At 37.0% G+C, this 21129-nt stretch overlaps 4 protein-coding genes across 7 annotated transcripts; all 4 read left to right on the forward strand.

Annotated features, from left to right (window-relative positions):
* Window positions 1-16: 16 nt before the first annotated feature.
* LOC311070448 (C-C motif chemokine 22-like) lies at window positions 17-9072 on the forward strand. Of its 3 annotated transcripts, none has more exons than XM_084094303.1 (3): window positions 17-295; window positions 432-555; window positions 666-893. In XM_084094303.1, exons 1-3 carry the CDS (start codon window positions 232-234, stop codon window positions 760-762), a joined length of 285 nt encoding a protein of 94 aa, XP_083950429.1. In that variant the 5' UTR covers window positions 17-231; the 3' UTR covers window positions 763-893. The 3 variants fall into 3 exon arrangements, with proteins under 3 accessions (XP_083950429.1, XP_083950427.1, XP_083950428.1); XM_084094301.1 differs by lacking the exon at window positions 666-893 and adding an exon at window positions 8737-9072 and having other exon boundaries at window positions 93-295; XM_084094302.1 differs by lacking the exons at window positions 17-295; window positions 432-555; window positions 666-893 and adding exons at window positions 8104-8293; window positions 8506-8626; window positions 8737-9072.
* Window positions 3870-4983, forward strand: LOC311071135 (C-C motif chemokine 2-like). Its single transcript, XM_084095357.1, has 3 exons — window positions 3870-4167; window positions 4386-4506; window positions 4616-4983. The coding sequence occupies exons 1-3, from the start codon at window positions 4104-4106 to the stop codon at window positions 4842-4844; spliced, it is 414 nt and encodes a 137-aa protein (XP_083951483.1). The 5' UTR covers window positions 3870-4103; the 3' UTR covers window positions 4845-4983.
* Window positions 9073-11509: 2437 nt separating the features above from the next.
* On the forward strand, window positions 11510-12571 carry LOC311071193 (C-C motif chemokine 4-like). 2 transcript variants are annotated; one of them, XM_084095420.1, is made up of 3 exons: window positions 11510-11761; window positions 11976-12096; window positions 12211-12571. In XM_084095420.1, the coding sequence occupies exons 1-3, from the start codon at window positions 11698-11700 to the stop codon at window positions 12437-12439; spliced, it is 414 nt and encodes a 137-aa protein (XP_083951546.1). In that variant the 5' UTR covers window positions 11510-11697; the 3' UTR covers window positions 12440-12571. The 2 variants fall into 2 exon arrangements, with proteins under 2 accessions (XP_083951546.1, XP_083951547.1); XM_084095421.1 differs by having other exon boundaries at window positions 11988-12096.
* Window positions 12572-18661: 6090 nt separating this feature from the next.
* LOC311071423 (monocyte chemotactic protein 1B-like) lies at window positions 18662-19533 on the forward strand. Its single transcript, XM_084095828.1, has 3 exons — window positions 18662-18798; window positions 18982-19102; window positions 19202-19533. Exons 1-3 carry the CDS (start codon window positions 18744-18746, stop codon window positions 19326-19328), a joined length of 303 nt encoding a protein of 100 aa, XP_083951954.1. The 5' UTR covers window positions 18662-18743; the 3' UTR covers window positions 19329-19533.
* The last annotated feature ends 1596 nt before the right edge of the window (window positions 19534-21129 follow it).

The following is a 21129-nucleotide window of genomic DNA, read 5'->3' on the forward strand; positions in this document are numbered from 1 at the left end:
GTCTTACACGAGCGACAGAGCAGAAAAAGGATGAAGGAAAGGAAGAGCTAAAAACAACTCGCATCTTACAATATTGTTACTCAGAAATGGATTTACATGAATGTCTTTATGAAGAATTCCTCTCCTACTATGTATATAAGAAGGAGCTCAGACGTTGTTCTGGACACATCTGCTCTGAGATCTTCAAGCTCTACAGACTCTTTCTGACATTGTGAACAAACATCTTGAAGAATGAGAAGCCTGATGTTTCTGCTGGTCCTGGTTCTCTTCTGCTCTGTGCTGATGACTTCAAGCGGTGAGGACTCTTTGAATGATAATTAAGATAAAATTAATTGTTTTCAGATTTTTTATGGAAGGTTTAGTTTCATTTGTTGCATTAGGTGATGGGAATGTATAGATTTGTGATAGGCCTATTTGTCTTCATATTTCAGCGACCAGTGCAATTGAAGCGGCACAATCAAAGTGTTGTGGAGAGTTCAGTAATGTGAAGATTCCTGTGAAACTGGTGAAGTCTTACATCTGGACCAGCAGCAACTGTGCCAAACGAGCCATTGTGTGAGTGTCATTTTAGACATTATTTCATTTTCAAACTGTAAAGTCAATCTGAATGAGACACTCCATTAAAAAACTTTGATCTAAATCTTGTTTTGTCCTTTTCCCCTCAGGTTTCAGACATTAGCAGGTAGAGAGATCTGTGTAGATGCAGAGACCACCTGGGTGAACCACCATGTTGATAAAGTGGACAAGAGAACAAGAGTCTAAACAAACTACACTCTTTCTATTTGAACTGTGCATTTCATATTGTATATTGTGCTGATGTGTATATAAAACTATTTTATTTACTGAATTATTGATGTGATTGGATCGTTGTTTTAATAAAATATAAATGATCATTTCTGTCGTCATGCAGTATTGTTTTTATCCACTATTGCACACATTTGGAAATTATTTATTTTATTTAAATTATATATCTGGTGGATCTATATAGATGTTAAGAAACAAAGTATATGTATTAAGTATCTTATTCAGGCTAACATGAATTGTCAACTGACAATTGTTCACAAAAATTGTTCACAAAAAACAAATGTTCAAACAACACATTTCCCTTGTAAGTACTAAAATACAATATACTTGATATGAATAGAATTAATAAATAAAATATCTACATTAGATATACTGTGTCCTTCCTGGTACTGTTCTGCAGTCTTTTACTTCCACTGTCTGATAGGCTTTCAGTGAGAGAGATTTCTTAAAATATTATAAATAATAATAAAACCATACTAAAAATCTTGTCAACTGTTGCTGAAACCAAAATCAGTATGTGTAAGATTACAAGGGCTACAACTGTAAGATTACAATTTGTAATGAACTGTTTGCTATATAATTGCATCATAAAAAAAAATCAGGAAATAAAGAAATTGCACAGGAAGCTTCTAGATAGCACACACACTTCTGCAATATGTCTTGTTAAAGAGCGCTTCATCTGGAAAACCTCTGCTGTGTACAAACATCTGAAAAACGTCTTTAAGATGTCAGTTTTACATTCTAAATCATAAACATCTTAAGGGCATTTTCTAAATGTCTGTTTAACATCTGACAGGAATCGTCCTTGAGATGTATTTCAGAAAAGCAAACACGCTAAAAAATACGTCTTCCAGATGTAAACACGCACATCAAATAGACATCTGATCCTGTAGATCTCAGGGTGGATCTTCAGAAATTTCCAGAGACTCTCCTCCTTTCTTCTTTTAGTTGGAAAAGGATTAATGAATGTTTTAGTCTGAATAAAAATAAAATTTTAAAGTGAATGTTTAACTCAGAGGTAAACCACACCTACTTTTCTAAATGTGAATAAAAGAAAAACTACCCTTTTCTTGTTATTACGTTTGCATATTTTAGTTCTGTGAAGCAATTTAACTGTTGCTTCTCTATTAGACTATGAAGTTTAACAATAGTGGATTTAGTAGCTTTAATCAAACACTTGAACCAGTTATTCAGGGTCTTTGGGGTTACTTTGTGAGTAAGGGAGTCAAGGTTTAGCATCTAATATTTGGTGAATGGTGATAGGAAAATTTGTTTATTAAATCTTCAGATTTAGTATGTGTAAAGGGGTAATGACATCGATTTTTTATTTTATTTTAATATGTTCCATTAGGTTCACTTATAATGTCAATAAAGTTTTTTGCACAAAACAAATACACTCACCTAAAGGATTATTAGGAACACCTGTTCAATTTCTCATTAACGCAATTATCTAATCAACCAATCACATGGCAGTTGCTTCAATGCATTTAGGGGTGTGGTCCTGGTCAAGACAATCTCCTGAACTCCAAACTGAATGTCAGAATGGGAAAGAAAGGTGATTTAAGCAATTTTGAGCGTGGCATGGTTGTTGGTGCCAGACGGGCCGGTCTGAGTATTTCACAATCTGCTCAGTTACTGGGATTTTCACGCACAACCATTTCTAGGGTTTACAAAGAATGGTGTGAAAAGGGAAAAACATCCAGTATGCGGCAGTCCTGTGGGCGAAAATGCCTTGTTGATGCTAGAGGTCAGAGGAGAATGGGCCGACTGATTCAAGCTGATAGAAGAGCAACTTTGACTGAAATAACCACTCGTTACAACCGAGGTATGCAGCAAAGCATTTGTGAAGCCACAACACGCACAACCTTGAGGCGGATGGGCTACAACAGCAGAAGACCTCACCGGCTACCACTCATCTCCACTACAAATAGGAAAAAGAGGCTACAATTTGCACGAGCTCACCAAAATTGGACAGTTGAAGACTGGAAAAATGTTGCCTGGTCTGATGAGTCTCGATTTCTGTTGAGACATTCAGATGGTAGAGTCAGAATTTGGCGTAAACAGAATGAGAACATGGATCCATCATGCCTTGTTACCACTGTGCAGGCTGGTGGTGGTGGTGTAATGGTGTGGGGGATGTTTTCTTGGCACACTTTAGGCCCCTTAGTGCCAATTGGGCATCATTTAAATGCCATGGCCTACCTGAGCATTGTTTCTGACCATGTCCATCCCTTTATGACCACCATGTACCCATCCTCTGATGGCTACTTCCAGCAGGATAATGCACCATGTCACAAAGTTCGAATCATTTCAAATTGGTTTCTTGAACATGACAATGAGTTCACTGTACTAAAATGGCCCCCACAGTCACCAGATCTCAACCCAATAGAGCATCATTGGGATGTGGTGGAACGGGAGCTTCGTGCCCTGGATGTGCATCCCACAAATCTCCATCAACTGCAAGATGCTATCCTATCAATATGGGCCAACATTTCTAAAGAATGCTTTCAGCACCTTGTTGAATCAATGCCACGTAGAATTAAGGCAGTTCTGAAGGCGAAAGGGGGTCAAACACAGTATTAGTATGGTGTTCCTAATAATCCTTTAGGTGAGTGTATATGCGGAAAGACCGTCATTTACAGACAAAGAATTGTGAACTAATTTGATGTTGTTGTCAGATCCAATACAGTTGGCTTCTTCATTTCTCACCAAAATAAAAGACTCAAGAGATGATGATGTATTCTTCAATGTCTTGCTCTGGAGGCAGTCATATGCAAAAAAAATTGCCTGTGTGATGTCACAGATCCCGCAATAAACGTATAAACAAGCTTTTTTGGAGCTTGATTAAATAAAAGCTTTTTTTATTCTGAGGAGGACGTTTTAAGCTCTGAAACTTGCAGGATTTTTTTTTATGGTAAAGACCTCTTATATGTCAAAAGATCAAGGCGAATTTTATTTATCATGTCATAACCCCTTTAATGCTGAGCACAGAGGACTTGAAAAGAGGAAGTCGTGTTGTTTTTCTGGAACACGTTTTCAGTGAATCTGAAAGAAAAGTTCCTTCCACTTTTTTACATGAACAACAAAGCAGAATAAGGATGAAGGAAAGGAAGAGCTAAAAACAACTCGCATCTTACAATATTGTTACTCAGAAATGGATTTACATGAATGTCTTTATGAAGAATTCCTCTCCTACTATGTATATAAGAAGGAGCTCAGACGTTGTTCTGGACACATCTGCTCTGAGATCTTCAAGCTCTACAGACTCTTTCTGACATTGTGAACAAACGTCTTGAAGAATGAGAAGCCTGATGTTTCTGCTGGTCCTGGTTCTCTTCTGCTCTGTGCCGATGACTTCAAGCGGTGAGGACTCTTTGATTTTTAATTAAGATAAAATGTATTGTTTCAGATGATTTATATCAGGTTAGTTTGATTTGTTGCATTAGGTGATTTAAAAATATGGCAACTTTGTAATAAGTTAGTAACAAAAGTAATTGAAAACTTTTGTCTTATTTTTTTTTTTTTTTTTTTCATGAGCATGGTATATATTTGTGAAAGTCCGATTTGTCTCCATATTTCAGCTCCCATAGCAGTTAATGTGCCTGAAAACTGCTGTATGAGGTTCAGTAATGTGAAGATTCCTGTGAAACTGGTGAAGTCTTACTACTGGACCAGCAGCGAGTGTCCCAGACGAGCCATTGTGTGAGTATCATTTTAGACATTATTTCATTTTCAAACTGCATAGTCAATCTGGATGAGACACTCCATTAAAAAACTGATCTAAATCTTGTTTTGTCCTTTTTCCCGTCAGGTTTCAGACATTAGCAGGTAAAGAGTTCTGTGTTGATCCAAAGACCACCTGGGTGAACCACCATGTTGATAAAGTGGACAAGAGAACAACATCTGCTGCATCTGCTAATACAACAACAACAACATCATCAACAACAACTACATCAACAATAACTGCTGCTGCTGCAAAAACAAAAACATCTTCTGCTGCATCAACTGCTACAGCAAAGACTCAGAGACCAACAGTCTAAAACAAGCTAAACTGTTTCTACTTGAACTCTGCGTTTTAATATTGTATATCTGACCACTATTTCTGATGTGTACATGAAAATGTTTTTTTAATAAAATAACTTATGTGATTGGAGATTTTTTAATAAAATATAAAAGGATTTTAATGTTGTGATGTTTTTAATGCAATCATGGTATTTAAACTTATTTTATTTTTATTTAAAAGTCAGTAGCAAAAGTAGATGGGTAATACAAAAAAATTCTAGTAAATAAATATAAAAAATCTAGCAAATAATATAAATATTTGATACAATGAATACAACTTTATTGTTAGTTTTCACAGAAATTAGTTTTGTATCCATAAGGTCAGCTTCATCATATCCATATTACCAACACGATTTACATTACATTACATGATTACATTTACTCTTTAAGACGTGTGAGGGATCAAAAGATGCACTATGGGCCAGTGTGATCATACTTTTGTTGTGATCTATCTGAAAAGACTGTTCCAGAGCTAAGCCAACAAATGCAAATTTGGTTAAATTATTTAGATTTAGGTTTACAGACAAACTATAAAACTACTGTCTTTCTTTGAATTGGTACACTGAAAGATTCGTCTTTCTTCATCCACAGTCTACTGTCTGCACTAGTAGGTCTCAAGTAATTTTAGACTGAAAAGATACCAGACGCTCTCTGTGTGTCTACTTGGCCTCGTAAATATATAAAAATGACTGGATACTGTACCTATACTGCATTCATATCAGCAAGAAGTTTCTATACAACAGTGACAAAGCAATACCTCACAGCATACAAATAATTTATGACTGTAAATGTTTTTAAAAAAGACATTGAAAATAGTAAAAATGTCTTCATTATTAATCATTTTAATGCAATCTTATATGCACCATTGGCCTGGATGCCAGCTGAACTTAGCCCCGCCCACAACATTTGAAGTCGGGAAGTTCGGCCTGGACTTGGTCAGGGGGCCAATGTTTCATAAAACATTGAAGCTTCCCCGGGCGCCGCCATTGATTAGCAGACCCCCATCTGCTGTTAGCATTCCATTGACTCCCATTCATTTTGGCGTCACTTTGACAGCAAATGACTTTACATCTGAGGCGTTTAAAGACTCCATTTGTCCATTATTTATTTCTAAACAAACACGAAAATGTATAAAAGGCTCCATTACCTTGTATCTTACGTTATGGCCCCGTAGAAGCAGTTTTTGTAAAAATAGGCTAACGATTGTGTCATAACCACGCGACTCTCTGTCGCACAGTAGAGAAATATGGACAGGAGGAGAAGCTTGCGGGCAATCGTGGGGACGTGGAGGCAAAATGACAAAATAATTCATCAGAATACTTAGCAAAAGTTGCTCCTGCTCCAAGCTCATGGACACCTCCTACTCACACTCTCCGTCTCTGCAAGTTTCGGAAGGGAATGATTCAGATTTCTCTTGGCACAGCTACTAGAAGACAGACAGGTTGCTTACGTCACATCTACGTCGTCAAGCTCAGTGTGAGTCTGCGCAGTACGCTCAGCCATCAGGAAGTGAGTGCTTCTAATTGACTTCACTTTTCTCCGTTGAATCCAATGGGGTCACTGTATCCATTTCTTTTACTGTCTATGGCTCGAACCAGAGCTGTTGCTGTTCAGACCAATCAAATTGTCAGGGCGGGCTTTATACGGTGATGGACAGATGATCAACAGTAACGTAATCATCCACGTCACCAAAGAGCGCTTGGGTTGAATTCATTTACAACAAAGATGACTGCCGCTGGAGAATTGAGATTTGTAGATTCCGCCATCGCGTCTGTTATAGAAGATATCGACAGCGCATTCATTTTAAAAGAGGAACAGAGAACCATCAAGGCATTTGTCGATCAAAAGATGAATGAAGAACATACGTCATTACCCCATTGCTCTGATTGGTTGTAGGTCTATCCAATTGAGTGCAGAGGCATTTTCTTTCCTGGTTCGGTTGGAACACTCCCCATAATCACAGCCCAGTGGAGCAGTATCAGACTCAGATTCTGACTAGAATCTGAGTATGACAACGTCAGGGTAATGCACCATATGCTTTTGATGGAAATTGGTTTGTTACAGATCCAATACAGTTGGCTGCTTCATCTCTCAACAAAAGTTTCTTTGCAAACTCTCTATTACACTGTGCCTCGTTCACAAAACAAAATGCTCCGAACAAACATATAATCCTTCAACGTGATCTGGAATGAAATAACACATCCAGTTGTTTCCGACACTGGGATCCTTCTGAAGTCTGAGACGCAAAAGAGCTGTTTAAACTGGACGCTTTAAAGCGAATGTTCTTTCTCTCTTCCATTTGTCCTGTTGTCGACAGACTCAAGTTCGTGGAGTATGTCAGAAACTGAACGTGCATCTGTATACTGTATCCAGTGTTGAGAGCCTCAGTGATTATAATGGGTTCTATTTGCTTTTACGCTGCTTTTTTCTTCTCGCCCCTTTTTTATGCAACAATAACAAATACAAAAACAAGACAAGACAGTAATGCACAATAATAGACAATAATGAGTCTGCTTTCGTAACACTTACATGCAGTTGAGTTTTTAGAGTACCTCAAGGAGTTTAGATACATATCAAACTCTTTCTTAAAAATAAAAAAGACGGATTTTTCTTTGAAAATGTACATTTGTGAATATAAAAATAGGCAAGAAAAAGTAGTAAATTAATTACAAATTTAAAATGAGAAGGGTCTAATTTCAGTCACAAAAAATGTTTAACAAAGTTTGAAAAGTCAACCTAAAATACTTTGCAATACACACAGTCCCAAAACAAATGATTTCATTGTCTCTTCAAACTGATGACAAATGGAGAACTTGAGGGAAATACTATTATTAAATTTAGCAAGTTTATAATTAACTGGGTAGCATTTGTGAACAATTTTAATAGACTTCAACATCTTCCCATATTATATCATTAAATTTGTTACTCTAAAAGCTTACACAAGCAGGTAAAGAAATCTGAGCTCTAAGAATTGAGGGAATTTTTTGTTTGACAAGCTTCTGAGAGGACATTGATTAACAAATACATATATGGACAGCATAAAGGATAATGCTGAGCACATGCAGCAGACTTGAAAAGAGGAAGTTGTGTGTTGCGTTCCTGAAGCACGTTTTCGGTGAATCTGAAATAAAAGTACCTTCCACTGTCTTACACGAGCCACAGAGCAGAAAAAGGAAGAGCTAAAAACAACTCGCATCTTACAGTATTGTTACTCAGAAATGGATTTACATGAATGTCTTTATGAAGAATTCCTCTCCTACTATGTATATAAGAAGGAGCTCAGACGTTGTTCTGGACACATCTGCTCTGAGATCTTCAAGCTCTACAGACTCTTTCTGACATTGTGAACAAACATCTTGAAGAATGAGAAGCCTGATGTTTCTGCTGGTCCTGGTTCTCTTCTGCTCTGTGCCGATGACTTCAAGCGGTGAGGACTCTTTGAGTGATAATTAAGATAAAATGTATTGTTTTCAGATTATTTTTGTCAGGTTTAGTTTCATTTGTTGCATTAGGTGATTTAAAAATACAGCAACTTTGTAATAAGTTAGTAACAAGAGTAATTGAAAATTTAATTGACTTTTTTTTTTTGCATGAGCATGGTATATATTTGTGATAGCCCGATTTGTCTCCATATTTCAGCTCCCCTATCAGCTAATGTGGCTGACAAGTGCTGTATGGAGTTCAGTAATGTGAAGATTCCTGTGAAACTGGTGAAGTCTTACTTCTGGACCAGCAGCGAGTGTCCCAGACGAGCCATTGTGTGAGTGTCATCTTAAACATTATTTCATTTTCAAACTGCAAAGTCAATCTGAATGAGACACTCCATTAAAAAACTTTGATCTAAATTTTGTTTTGTCCTTTCCCCCTCAGGTTTCAGACATTTGCAGGTAGAGAGTTCTGTGTAGATCCAGAGACCACCTGGGTGAACGGCCATGTTGATAAAGTGAACAAGAGAACAACATCTGCTGCATCTGCTAATACAACAACAACAACAACATCATCAACAACAACATCAACAACAACAACATCATCATCAACAACAACACTCAGAGACCCACAGTCTAAAACAAGCTAAACTGTTTCTACTTGAACTCTGCATTTTATATTGTAAATCTGACCACTATTTCTGATGTGTACATGAAAATGTTTTTTTTTTTAATAAAATAACTTATGTGATTGGAGATTTTTTAATAAAATATAAAAGGATTATAATGTTGTGATGTTTTTAATGCAATCATGGTATTTCAACTTATTTTATTTTTATTTAAAAGTCAGTAGCAAAAGTAGATGGGTAATACAAAAAACGTCTAGTAAATAAATATAAAAAATCTAGCAAATAATATAAATATTTGATACAATGAATACAACTTTATTGTTAGTTTTCACGGAAATTAATTTTGCATCCATAAGGTCAGCTTCATCATATCCATATCCTACAAAACATACTCCAAAAAATAAATAAAATAAAGATTGGATGTTAGAAGTTGCTTCTCTTTAAGACGTGTGAGGGATCAGAAGAAGCACTACGGGTCAGTCTGATCATACTTTTGTTGTGATCTATCTGAAAATACTGTTCCAGAGTTAAGCCAATGATCTTTGCACAAATGCAAATTTGGTTAAATTATTTAGATTTAGGTTTACAGACAAACTATAGAACTACTGTCTTTCTTTGAATTGGTACACTGAAAGATTCGTCTGTCTTCATCCACAATCTACTATCTTACTAGTAGGTCTCAAGTCATTTTAGACTGAAAAGATACCAGATGCTCTCTGTGTGTCTACTTGGCCTCTTAAATATATACAAATAACTGTATACTGTACCTATACTGCATTCATATCAGCAAGAACTTTCTATACAACAGTGACAAAGCAATACCTCACAACATACAAATAATTTATGACTGTAAATGTTTTTAAAAAAGATATTGAAAATAGTAAAAAAGTCACCCCTTCATTATTAATCATTTTAATGCAATCTTATATGCACCATTGGCCTGGATGCCAGCTGAACTTAGCCCCGCCCACAACATTTGAAGTCGGGAAGTTCGGTCTGGACGTGGAGCAACTATGCTCGGACCAGAGCTGCTGCTGTTCGGACCAATCAAATTGTCAGAGTTGGCTTTATACGATGATGGACAGATGATCAACAGTAACGTAATCATCCACGTCACCAAAGAGCGCTTGGGTTGAATTCATTTACAACAAAGATGGCTGCCGCTGGAGAATTGAGATGTGTAGATTCCGCCATCGCGTCTGTTATAGAAGATATCGACAGCGCATTAATTTTAAAAGAGAAACAGAGAACCATCAAGGCATTTGTCGATCAAAAGATGAATGAAGAACATACGTCATTACCCCATTGCTCTGATTGGTTGTAGGTCTATCCAATTGAGTGCAGAGGCATTTTCTTTGGTTCGGTTGAAACACGCCCCATTATTACAGCCCAATGGAGCAGTATCAGACTCATATTCTGACTAGAATCTGAGTATGACAACGTCAGGGTAATGCACCATATGTTACAGATCCAATACAGTTGGCTGCTTCATCTCTCAACAAAAGTTTCTTTGCAAACTCTCTATTACACTGTGCCTCGTTCACAAAACAAAATGCTCCGAACAAACATATAATCCTTCAACGTGATCTGGAATGAAATAACACATCCAGTTGTTTCCGACACTGGGATCCTTCTGAAGTCTGAGACGCAAAAGAGCTGTTTAAACTGGACGCTTTAAAGCGAATGTTCTTTCTCTCTTCCATTTGTCCTGTTGTCGACAGACTCAAGTTCGTGGAGCATGTCAGAAACTGAATGTGCATCTGTATACTGTATCCAGTGTTGAGAGCCTCAGTGATTATAATGGGTTCTATTTGCTTTTACGCGGCGCTCACATCCTTTTTTTTCCTCCTTTTCCCCCTTTTTTATGGAACAATAACAAATACAAAAACAAGACAAGACAGTAATGCACAATAATAGACAATAACGAGTCTGCTTTCATAACACTTTCATGCATTTGAGTTTTTAGAGTGCCTCAAGGAGTTTAGATACATATCAAACTCTGTCTTAAAAATAAAAAAGTTGAAAATGTTCATTTGTGAATATAACATTTGGCCAAAAAAAAAAAAGAAGTAAATTAATTACAAATTTAAAATGAGAAGGGTCTAATTTCAGAGTCACAAAAAATGTTTAACAAAGTTTGAAAAGTCAACCCAAAATACTTTGCAATACACACAGTCCCAAAACAAATGATTTCATTGTCTCTTCAAACTGATGACAAATGGAGAACTTGAGGGAAATACTATTATTAAATTTAGCAAGTTTATAATTAACTGGGTAGCATTTGTGAACAATTTTAATAGACTTCAACATCTTCCCATATTATATCATTAAATTTGTTACTCTAAAAGCTTACACAAGCAGGTAAAGAAATCTGAGCTCTAAGAATTGAGGGAATTTTTTGTTTGACAAGCTTCTGAGAGGACATTGATTAACAAATACATATATGGACAGCATAAAGGATAATGCTGAGCACATGCAGCAGACTTGAAAAGAGGAAGCCGTGTGTTGCGTTCCTGAAGCATGTTTTCAGTGAATCTGAAATAAAAGTACCTTCCACTGTCTTACACGAGCGACAGAGCAGAAAAAGGAAGAGCTAAAAACAACTCGCATCTTACAGTATTGTTACTCAGAAATGGATTTACATGAATGTCTTTATGAAGAATTCCTCTCCTACTATGTATATAAGAAGGAGCTCAGACGTTGTTCTGGACACATCTGCTCTGAGATCTTCAAGCTCTACAGACTCTTTCTGACAGTGTGAACAAACATCTTGAAGAATGAGAAGCCTGATGTTTCTGCTGGTCCTGGTTCTCTTCTGCTCTGTGCCGATGACTTCAAGCGGTGAGGACTCTTTGATTGATAATTAAGATAAAATGTATTGTTTTCAGATTATTTTTGTCAGGTTTAGTTTCATTTGTTGCATTAGGTGATTTAAAAATACAGCAACTATGTAATAAGTTAGTAACAAGAGTAATTGAAAATTTAATTGATTTTTTTTTTTTTTGCATGAGCATGGTATATATTTGTGATAGCCCGATTTGTCTCCATATTTCAGCTCCCCTATCAGCTAATGTGGCTGAGAAGTGCTGTATGGAGTTCAGTAATGTGAAGATTCCTGTGAAACTGGTGAAGTCTTACTTCTGGACCAGCAGCAACTGTGCCAAACGAGCCATTGTGTGAGTGTCATCTTAAACATTATTTCATTTTCAAACTGCAAATTCAATCTCCACTAAAAAACACTCCATTAAAAAACTTTGATCTAAATTTTGTTTTGTCCTTTTCCCCCTCAGGTTTCAGACATTAGCAGGTAGAGAGATCTGTGTAGATCCAGAGACCACCTGGGTGAACGGCCATGTTGATAAAGTGGTCAAGAGAACAACATCTGCTGCATCTGCTAATACAACAACAACAACATCAACAACATCAACAACATCAACAACATCAAAATCAACAACAACATCAACATCAACAACAACTGCTGCTGCAAAAACAAAAACATCTCAGAGACCAACAGTCTAAAACAAGCTAAACTGTTTTTACTTGAACTCTGCATCCTTATATTGTAAATCTGACCACTATTTCTGATGTGTACATGAAAATATTTTTTTAAATAAGTTATGTGATTGGAGCTTTTTAATAAAATATAAATGATTATAAATATAATGTTGTGATGTTTTTAATGCTATCTTTTTATCTAAATGGTATTTAACTTATTTTATTTTTATTTAAAAGTCAGTAGTAAAAGGAGATGGGTAAAACAAAACAAATCTAGTAAATAAATATTAAACAATCTAGAAAATAATATAAATATTTCATACAATGAACACAACTTTATTGTTAGTTTTCACAGAAATTCATTTTGCATCCATAAGGTCAACTTCGTCGCAAATTACCAACACAATTTACGTAAATACTCAGTTTAAAACAATTACAACACAAGACATTCTGTTCATACACAACATACTCCAAAAAATAAACTCACATTTATCACAGCTCTGTTCCTGGTTTAATAGACTGATGCAAAAGAGTTTTTCAGTCTAATTAAACCGAGGACTCTAAAATGCCAGAAGTTGATACCCAATATAAGACGTGTGAGGGATCAGAAGAAGAAATACGGGCCAGTATGATCATACTTTTGTTGTGATCTATCGGAAAAGACTGTTCCAGAGGTAAGCCAACTATTAAAGTACTGGCTTTTCTGAATTGGTACACTGAAAGACACATCTATCTTTATACTGAAAAGGTACCTCTAGATGCTCTCTGTGTGCATATATACAAAATTATAAATATTTTTGTAAATATATATAAAAATAACTGTATACTCTGCATATGCATCCATATCAGCAAGCTGTTTCTTTCAACAGTGACAAAGCAATACCTCAAAACATACAAAAAATGTATATGACTGTAAATGTTTTAAAAAAGACATTAAAAACAATGTTTACTGTGTGTCACCCCTTCTTCGTTAATCATTTTATTTCAATCTAATATTCACCATGTGATGGAAATTGGTTTGTTGCTCTGAGGGTATGTTTACACGACGACAACAATGTACTAAAAACAGAAACGTTTTTCTTTTGCATCTTTGAAAGTTTCGGCATACAGATGACAACTTTGTCAAAACGATCCCCGTTCACATGGATCCATGAAAACGACTGAAAATGCTATTATGCTGCCTGGCCAGTAGTTGGCGATGTCACTTAGTAAAGAAACTCTACGTGCCTATAGACAACACGTAGCCTAATACGCATGTGCATGATGTCACCGTTTTCACAAATTCACATTTTTGTACTTGACACAGAGATGATAATGGTATTGTTTTCAAAACTTTCGCTTTGAACCCCATTTTTAAAAAGTTTGCGTTTTCAGGCCCCCAAAACACCAAACGGCCAAAACACATACAAAGTTTTCCGTTTTTAGTTGAAAATGGTGTTGTGTAAAGTACTGTAAATGCCCCTGAGGCAACATCATGCAATAGGCTCTATGCATGATCGCTTCCGTGTTTTGTCTCAGCCCGCTGAGTTACATCCGGTGCTGCGTTTTGCATTCGGTGGAGATAATGGTAAATTACACTCACTGTTTACAAGAAATTCCAGCGGTTAACGTGAATGATGTTAACAATATTGTGAGGCAGTTAGCTGTCACACCTGAGAGTGAAATCTGACTAGCGAATCGGTTTCTAAAATCGTTGTCTCCGTTTCTGAGAAAATTAATTTTATGAAAGTTTTGCCGCTAGTACACTAAACGCACTATGCGGAAGTAAAGACGCTGGCTGAGATTGTACCGGAAATACGTCAGCAGCGTTCGTGCATAGAGCGTATTGATGTTTAAAGGCACACTATGCAGTTTCCGTTTTTCTCAAACAGCGACCCCTAGAGTCGCTGTGGAGTACTTGTATTTAACGTTACTGTCGTAAATACCACTCACGCAGAGCCGTAGTTTTCTTTTCCTTGACTCTTCCGACCATGCTTTCTTCATTTTCTTCGTCGACTCTGCCATGATTCACGTCTGAAATGCGTGCTAGTGTCTTCCATAGAGGCTGCTTCATATGTTGTTGATGTATGTGACGTCGTGCCGTAAAGCAAGCCGTGATTCTCGCGAGATTTGACAGGGCGCCACCTCTCAAACTTGCATTGCTGGTTTTGCTATCGGAATGATTCGCCCTACTATGAGTTCGTTTACCATCGAAATGATTTCGAAGCTGTTATATTAAGGTACAAATCTTGCATAGTGTGCCTTTAATGCTCAGTGCTTAAAATTCACCCTTAATTTGAGACTAGCAAGGCCGATCTTGAGCAAAATATTCAGTCTGTTGCAGTCTAAGACATTACAGCGCAATATAATACAGAGTTGCAATTGTGACACAAAGCAGTGAAATACATGACTGTAAGTAAATGCTGAGGAGGTGATTATAAAACCACACAGACATGATGCAACACCACGTGTTCCATTCACAAGAAATCTAGTTTCTTCTTTCTTCTTATTGGAGCATCTAAAAACTGTCTGTCTGGGTAAAACTTATGTTTTGTTTTTACATATCATTTTTTTTCACAGTTATGAAGAGAAGTGGTCTTGTTAGTAAACTAGAAAAGTACAGGGCCCCTAAAAGGGACATGGTGATCGAAAAAAAAATATGAGATGGGAGGAAAAACTATATTTCAATGCTTTTGCATTCACTTGCAAAGGTTTTACTTTCCCCCGAGAAACTTTACATACGCTCGCAAAACTCTGTAGTAAAGAGAAAGTAAGGGAAAGTCAAGTCTAAAACAAAACTATAATGAAAAAAAAAAAAACTTTGAATACACATGAACCTCTGGTGGACATACTGTACATCTCTCTTTCTCAGAATATTTGCCCCTGTGAAATATTCAGACAATGAATGCTGAGTAAGCCAACTTGAAGAAAGCATGAATTGCGTCCTTTCTTATAACACTGAGGAGAAATAAAACAAGTACAAAGAGAATGAGGAATGGAAACAGCTCAAACCATGATATCAGCATGGTTGATCCTCAGAAGTGCATTTACTTGAATATCTTTTACAGGATTCTCTCTCATACTTAGGCAATATGATGAGAAAAAGTTACCCTCTGCATGACACTGAAATATTTTCTCAAAGCATTTGCTTCTGTGAAATATTCACATGGCCCTTTAAAATGAAAATCTGTGAATGTCTTGCTCACCGACATCTCATTTCTTTCTAGTGGGAAACACAAAAATTGTAATTAAGTGCAGAATGTTCAAGATGCCCTTTTTTAAATGTTAGTCAATGGTGACCATGGCTATAATAAAGTAAGAATGTCAAGGTAAGATTTCTAATGAAAAATGAGTTTCATTCTGTTTCTCACACCATGTCTTCAGATTTTTTGAAATATGCACACAGGTTGTATGATCTATTTTTAGGATGATTTAAGCTGCTTTTACTTTTTTTTTCTTAGTGTGAAAAACATTTGAATAAAGAACTTTTCCACTATAAAGAACCTTTTGTGCAATGGATACCTTTCCAAATGCCAATAAGAGTGCAGTTTGTCCAACAAGTCTTCAGTAATCAGTCATCAGTCTTACTTTTTCAAATTATAGACCAATCTATGTTTTTATGTAACTGAATTAAATGTTTTAACCCTTCTTAAAGAAGAAAAGAACAGATTACTAATTAGACTAGTCTAAGCAGTTTAAGCAACCAGACACTGATCACCATCCACTTTCATTTTATGGAAATTAGATGTAAACATTCTTCAGAATATCATCTTTTGTGTACCACATATTAGAAAGATTAGGCCTACAGGTTTGGAAAGACATAAGTGTGTAAATGATGGCAGCATTTTTAATTTGGGGTGAATTATTCCTTTTCATTGTAGTATGTCAGATTAACTAATTTACATTTAAAGCTGTGTAGGATTTTCTCCCATCTAGCGGTGAAATTGTTTATGACTACCAACCATAGACAGTATATAAACTGGACACAGCGACCCCATTGGATTCAACGCAGACAAGTGAAGCCAAATAGAAGAAATAATAATTTCAACTCAGAAATTCTTAAGTAAACAATACTTTCTGTATGTACCAAACCTCTTATTTTATGTCTAGCAAGATTGTATTTACAGGGAAAACATTATTTAGAGCCAAAACATAATTTAAAAAAAAAAGAAATTTATGCAAGAGAGGGAACAGACAAAAAGGGAACAAATGGATCCTCATTCAGTCACTATACTTTGAAACAGATTTCTGTGAATGTCATCAATGAACGTCAATGTCCCTCACTCAGGCCCGTCGCGACATGGCAGGCAAACCAAGCAATTGCTTGGGGCCCCGAGCTGGCCTGGGGCTCCAAGACAACGACTTGTTAAGAATAAAATGCAACGACAAACTGTGTGAGCGCCCCTTTGATAGTCAATGCAGTAAAGTGCAATGACACTGTTATCGGGATCCTCCTCAAGGGGGCCCCTCTCAGTAGTCGCTGACAGCAGCCAGCCAACCACGCGATCTCTGCTGCCGGCAAAATACAAAAACTCCTCGGCAGTCATCATGAAGCGGAATTATGCTTCAGGAAGCCAGAAAAGAATGAAGAGAAAGGAAGAGGAGGTTAAGAAAAAACAAGATAGTGGTAAGTAGGGGTGTAACGATACACGTATTCGTATTGAACCGTTCGGTACGAGGCTTTCGGTTCAGTGTTCGGTACGAGGCTTTCGGTTCAGTGTTCGGTACGCATTTTCAAACCGAACGGTTCGTTGGATCATTTTTCCTGCCGACCAAAATTTCGTTATTTCAAATGTAGGCGCGTTGCGCGTGGCAAGCGCGCTCATAATATAGAGACAACATTGCCCAGCATCAAATGTGCAAACGTAATGCAAACGGAACGAAACTGGGCTACTCGTTAAGCCTCTGTTATACTCCAGTTTGGACGCGTACACGACAGCTGCGCACAGCTCGGACGCGGACTACTTGTATTTATACTTTCTGCTGAGGTCCGCTCGGTAAACGCGTTCAACGCATGCGCAGTAGATCGGTCTGGCCAGTATAGCCTAATCGATAATATTTTAAATATTTATAGTTTATATTTGCATTTATGTCAAAACCTAGACACTTTCAAACATCAAAATGACATTTATTAATATGTATTCGTGTCAAAATGACATATAAACATCTTTTCCTATTCTATTTTGCCTGGAAACGCTTCCAACAGGCTTGCGTGAAAAATAGGCATTGGTTCTATTTCTAGCATGCACGCGTTTTCCGTTTTTTCAAATTCGGCGTCCATGTTATTTCCATCTCTTTCGCGGTTTTAACCTAATGAACGCGCGCCCTTGGTCCGCGCGGTCACAAAAAATGGGAGGCACGCGCCAGTCCGCAACGAGCCTCCGCGCGCACCCCCGATGACGATTTTTACGTCACGCGGACCCTTGCGGACCCTCGCGCCATCGCGGTCGCGTAAAGTGTACAGAGGCTTTATTGTGTGGTTGACGGACCGTTGTTTATCAGTTTGGACCAGTGCAGCGCGAGCCGATCGTGATCATGCGACACTGTTACTACACAGCGCTAATAAGAGATCCAGTAAAGAAAGCATTTGAATTCGCCACAGAAGTAATAACATCGCTGCGAGATGTAGTGAGAAACATTCACATAGTTTGGCAGGAATAGTAGGCTATAATGCCTTCAAGTAACATTACGTCGGTTTTATTTTGACATTATGAATACAATGCCCTCAAATGTTAATCTTAACTAAAATAAACATTTGTTTATAACTACTACAATATTACATTTAATTTTTTCCAAGGAGCTGTTTTGTTTTATATGCTCCTAAGAAGAGTCAATTATAGCTCCAGAATTGCTCAAAGTAAAAAGAAATCATATTTTATGATGCTAGTTTTAATTAAAAAAAGAAAATAAATAAATAAATCAAGGAAATTGGCATTTCTTTCTTTTTGCTGTATCGAAAACATACCAAACCGTGTGTATCGTATTGAACCGAACCGTGAATTTTGTTACACCCCTAGTGGTAAGTGATAAATTACACGGGATAAAATAGCTCCACTTGTCTTGTACAAATGGTGTAATTTTGCAGCAGGTAGGCTAGAAAAAATATGTTTATGTTAGCTACCTGCCTGACGGCAAATGCTGCTTGTAACAAACAGTTAGTGCAACTTTTTTTTCGAACGGACGGAATTATAATATGTTTTTTATTGGGGGTTCCTCCATGTCCATTTTGCTTGGGGCCCCCAAATTCCTTCAAACGGCCCTGCCTCACTATAATGTGACACTGACAGGTCATTCAGTACACACTCTCAGACCAGACTCATAGATCAGAAAGGGCTGAAACGCGTGAAAAATGAGAAATCTGATGTTTCTGCTGCTCTTCATCTCTATTCAGCTGACTTCAAGTAGTGAGTACATTATGTAGTTCATGTTATCTGTGCTATTATAATGCAGTTTATTTTGGGGATTATAATGCCGTTCATTTTATTTCATCAGCATTTGCATTTACTGTATGTTTATTAAGTTTAAAGGTGAAACCTTTTGAAATGTTTTTCAGTGACATAGGTTATAAACACATTGTATTCTTTCAGGTCCTATAGCACTTGAAGTTCTATCAACATGTTGTTTCCAGTTCTCCGATATCAAAATCCCCCTGAGCCGAGTGGTGTCTTTTTACTGGACCAGCAGCAGCTGTCCCACACCAGCTGTTGTGTAAGTGTCCTCTCAAGATTTACAGAGCCAAACGGAATGATTCAGTCTGATCAAATCTTTTACCTAAGTGTTGTTTTGATGGGTTTTTTTTGTCCTCAGGTTTCGGACAGTTATTGGAAAGGAGATCTGTGTACATCCAAAGACGTCCTGGGTGAGCGACCATGTTGCTAAAGTGAACAACAGACACAGAACAACTACAGCAAAGACTCCGAGCACTACAGTCTAAATCTTGTTTAGTATTTAAATGGAGAAAAATCTTCATACTTATTGTTCTATTATAATTAATTTATTATTCATATTTCTTTTAAATTATTCTATACATTGTACACCTCTGCATGATAAACGTTTTCTCTATATTTATACAAATATGAAACTTCATTGTAGTGTTTTGTGGACATTAAAATGACTAATAAAAGTGAATTCTAAAGGTGTCTTCTGATTATGATCTTTCATTATAATACACAATAGTGCTATTTATTTCTGAAGTCAGCTCTTTTTTTGAGAATTATTAAATGTATTGGGGATTTCAAGGATTTCAAGAGAAACAGTACTTGATCAGTCTTGGTAAAAATGTACAAAAGACATAATAATATTATACTTTCATGAGTTTATTCAAATTACACACCACATAAAACAATGAACAAAAGTAGGCCATTAAATATGCAGTGCATAATTTTGTTAGCCAGTGATGAATATCTTTATTATCTGAACATCTTCATATGCTGTCTGTGAATGAATGATTCCACAGGACGATACATTCGATTTAATTTCATTCAGGTAATAAATACATTTTACAACCAAACAGATTATTACGCCATGATACCACTACTACAAAGTATGACATTAGGCCTACCAGTTTTTTGGACATATACTATAGATATATCGATGGGTCCGTGTACGTTTTGATAGTTTGTTTTCCAATGGTCCGTGTACGTTTTGATAGTTTGTTTTCCAATTTGAAATGAAATAAGCAGAAACGAGAAAACGGCCCCTTTATTCGTTTTTTCCAAAAAACGAAAAAACGAGATTTCGGCTTGATTTTTCGTTTTTTAGTTCACAGGCAAAAAAACGAATAAATAGGCTTGTTTGAGATGCGCCTAGCCTCGCCTGAAATGTGTGCGAGAGTAGGCGGCTGCAGTGAGGGGAGGAGTGAAAAAAGCGCAGGCAAGACGGACAGTCTCTCTTCTCGCAATGGATCTGACACCTGTGAGATCAAAGATGGATATCGCGGGATTCACGATATTCACGCTCGTGCACGGTGTTGCTAATAAACTGGATGTAATTTAAGTTCTGTTGCTTTTATATTAAAATAAATAAAATGAACAAGACACCCAAAGTACTTATTTAATTCCATTCCAAATACATGTTTATCAATATTTTTTTCTTTAATACAGACATATGTGTTTTTATTTATTTTATTTTTTTATAAAAATTAAATTGCATAACCCAAAGAGATCGCACTGTCAGATAGTTTGGGAATATTCACACATAAAATATACACATAAAACATGATATTAGAGTTTTAAAATCAAACATTTTAAAAGAGAACAATACATCACAGTTGTTTAAACCAATGAGCATTAAGCTGTGTCGTCAGCAAGTCGTTTCCCATCATGCTTTTGATCAGCGCAGTCAGTGGAGAGCAACTGCGCTCGCCTGCAGAATCCGACACATCCGCCTTGCGATCGCGAGAGATTTTTGACTCACGTCAGCATGACATCAGAGCAAGGCGGACCGCACTCGGACACATTTCTAACCGGCATGCATCTCGCGCTGATCACCGGTGATCGATTCTGCGCAGATTTTGCTCATCTCAAACAAGCCTAGTGACTTCAAAATTCGTTTTCCACATGTGGGCGGCCTGACACGCCCCCTTCCGCCGATTGGTCAAGCAAATCTGAGCATGTGACGTCATCAGTTGTCGCTCAGGTTAACACAGTCTCACCCCAAAACGTCACATACTGACGTGTCTTGACCAAACGGCAACATACGACGAATAGGGTACCCCTAAAACGTCCATATGTGAC

Source organism: Abramis brama (assembly GCF_963993115.1).
Source record: "Abramis brama genome assembly, chromosome: 20".
NCBI lineage: Eukaryota > Metazoa > Chordata > Actinopteri > Cypriniformes > Leuciscidae > Abramis > Abramis brama.

What these genes read in the sequence shown, in the direction of transcription:
- LOC311070448 (XM_084094301.1), top strand. Translation starts at nt 232, where the DNA reads ATGAGAAGCCTGATGTTTCTGCTGGTCCTGGTTCTCTTCTGCTCTGTG. An exon ending in TGTGCTGATGACTTCAAGCG is followed by an intron (nt 296 to 431) that starts GTGAGGACTCTT and finishes TTCATATTTCAG; the next exon opens with CGACCAGTGCAATTGAAGCG. An exon ending in TGTGCCAAACGAGCCATTGT is followed by an intron (nt 556 to 8,736) that starts GTGAGTGTCATT and finishes TTTCCCCCTCAG; the next exon opens with GTTTCAGACATTTGCAGGTA.
- LOC311071135 (XM_084095357.1), top strand. Translation starts at nt 4,104, where the DNA reads ATGAGAAGCCTGATGTTTCTGCTGGTCCTGGTTCTCTTCTGCTCTGTG. An exon ending in TGTGCCGATGACTTCAAGCG is followed by an intron (nt 4,168 to 4,385) that starts GTGAGGACTCTT and finishes TCCATATTTCAG; the next exon opens with CTCCCATAGCAGTTAATGTG. An exon ending in TGTCCCAGACGAGCCATTGT is followed by an intron (nt 4,507 to 4,615) that starts GTGAGTATCATT and finishes TTTTCCCGTCAG; the next exon opens with GTTTCAGACATTAGCAGGTA.
- LOC311071193 (XM_084095420.1), top strand. Translation starts at nt 11,698, where the DNA reads ATGAGAAGCCTGATGTTTCTGCTGGTCCTGGTTCTCTTCTGCTCTGTG. An exon ending in TGTGCCGATGACTTCAAGCG is followed by an intron (nt 11,762 to 11,975) that starts GTGAGGACTCTT and finishes TCCATATTTCAG; the next exon opens with CTCCCCTATCAGCTAATGTG. An exon ending in TGTGCCAAACGAGCCATTGT is followed by an intron (nt 12,097 to 12,210) that starts GTGAGTGTCATC and finishes TTTCCCCCTCAG; the next exon opens with GTTTCAGACATTAGCAGGTA.
- LOC311071423 (XM_084095828.1), top strand. Translation starts at nt 18,744, where the DNA reads ATGAGAAATCTGATGTTTCTGCTGCTCTTCATCTCTATTCAGCTGACT. An exon ending in TATTCAGCTGACTTCAAGTA is followed by an intron (nt 18,799 to 18,981) that starts GTGAGTACATTA and finishes GTATTCTTTCAG; the next exon opens with GTCCTATAGCACTTGAAGTT. An exon ending in TGTCCCACACCAGCTGTTGT is followed by an intron (nt 19,103 to 19,201) that starts GTAAGTGTCCTC and finishes TTTTGTCCTCAG; the next exon opens with GTTTCGGACAGTTATTGGAA.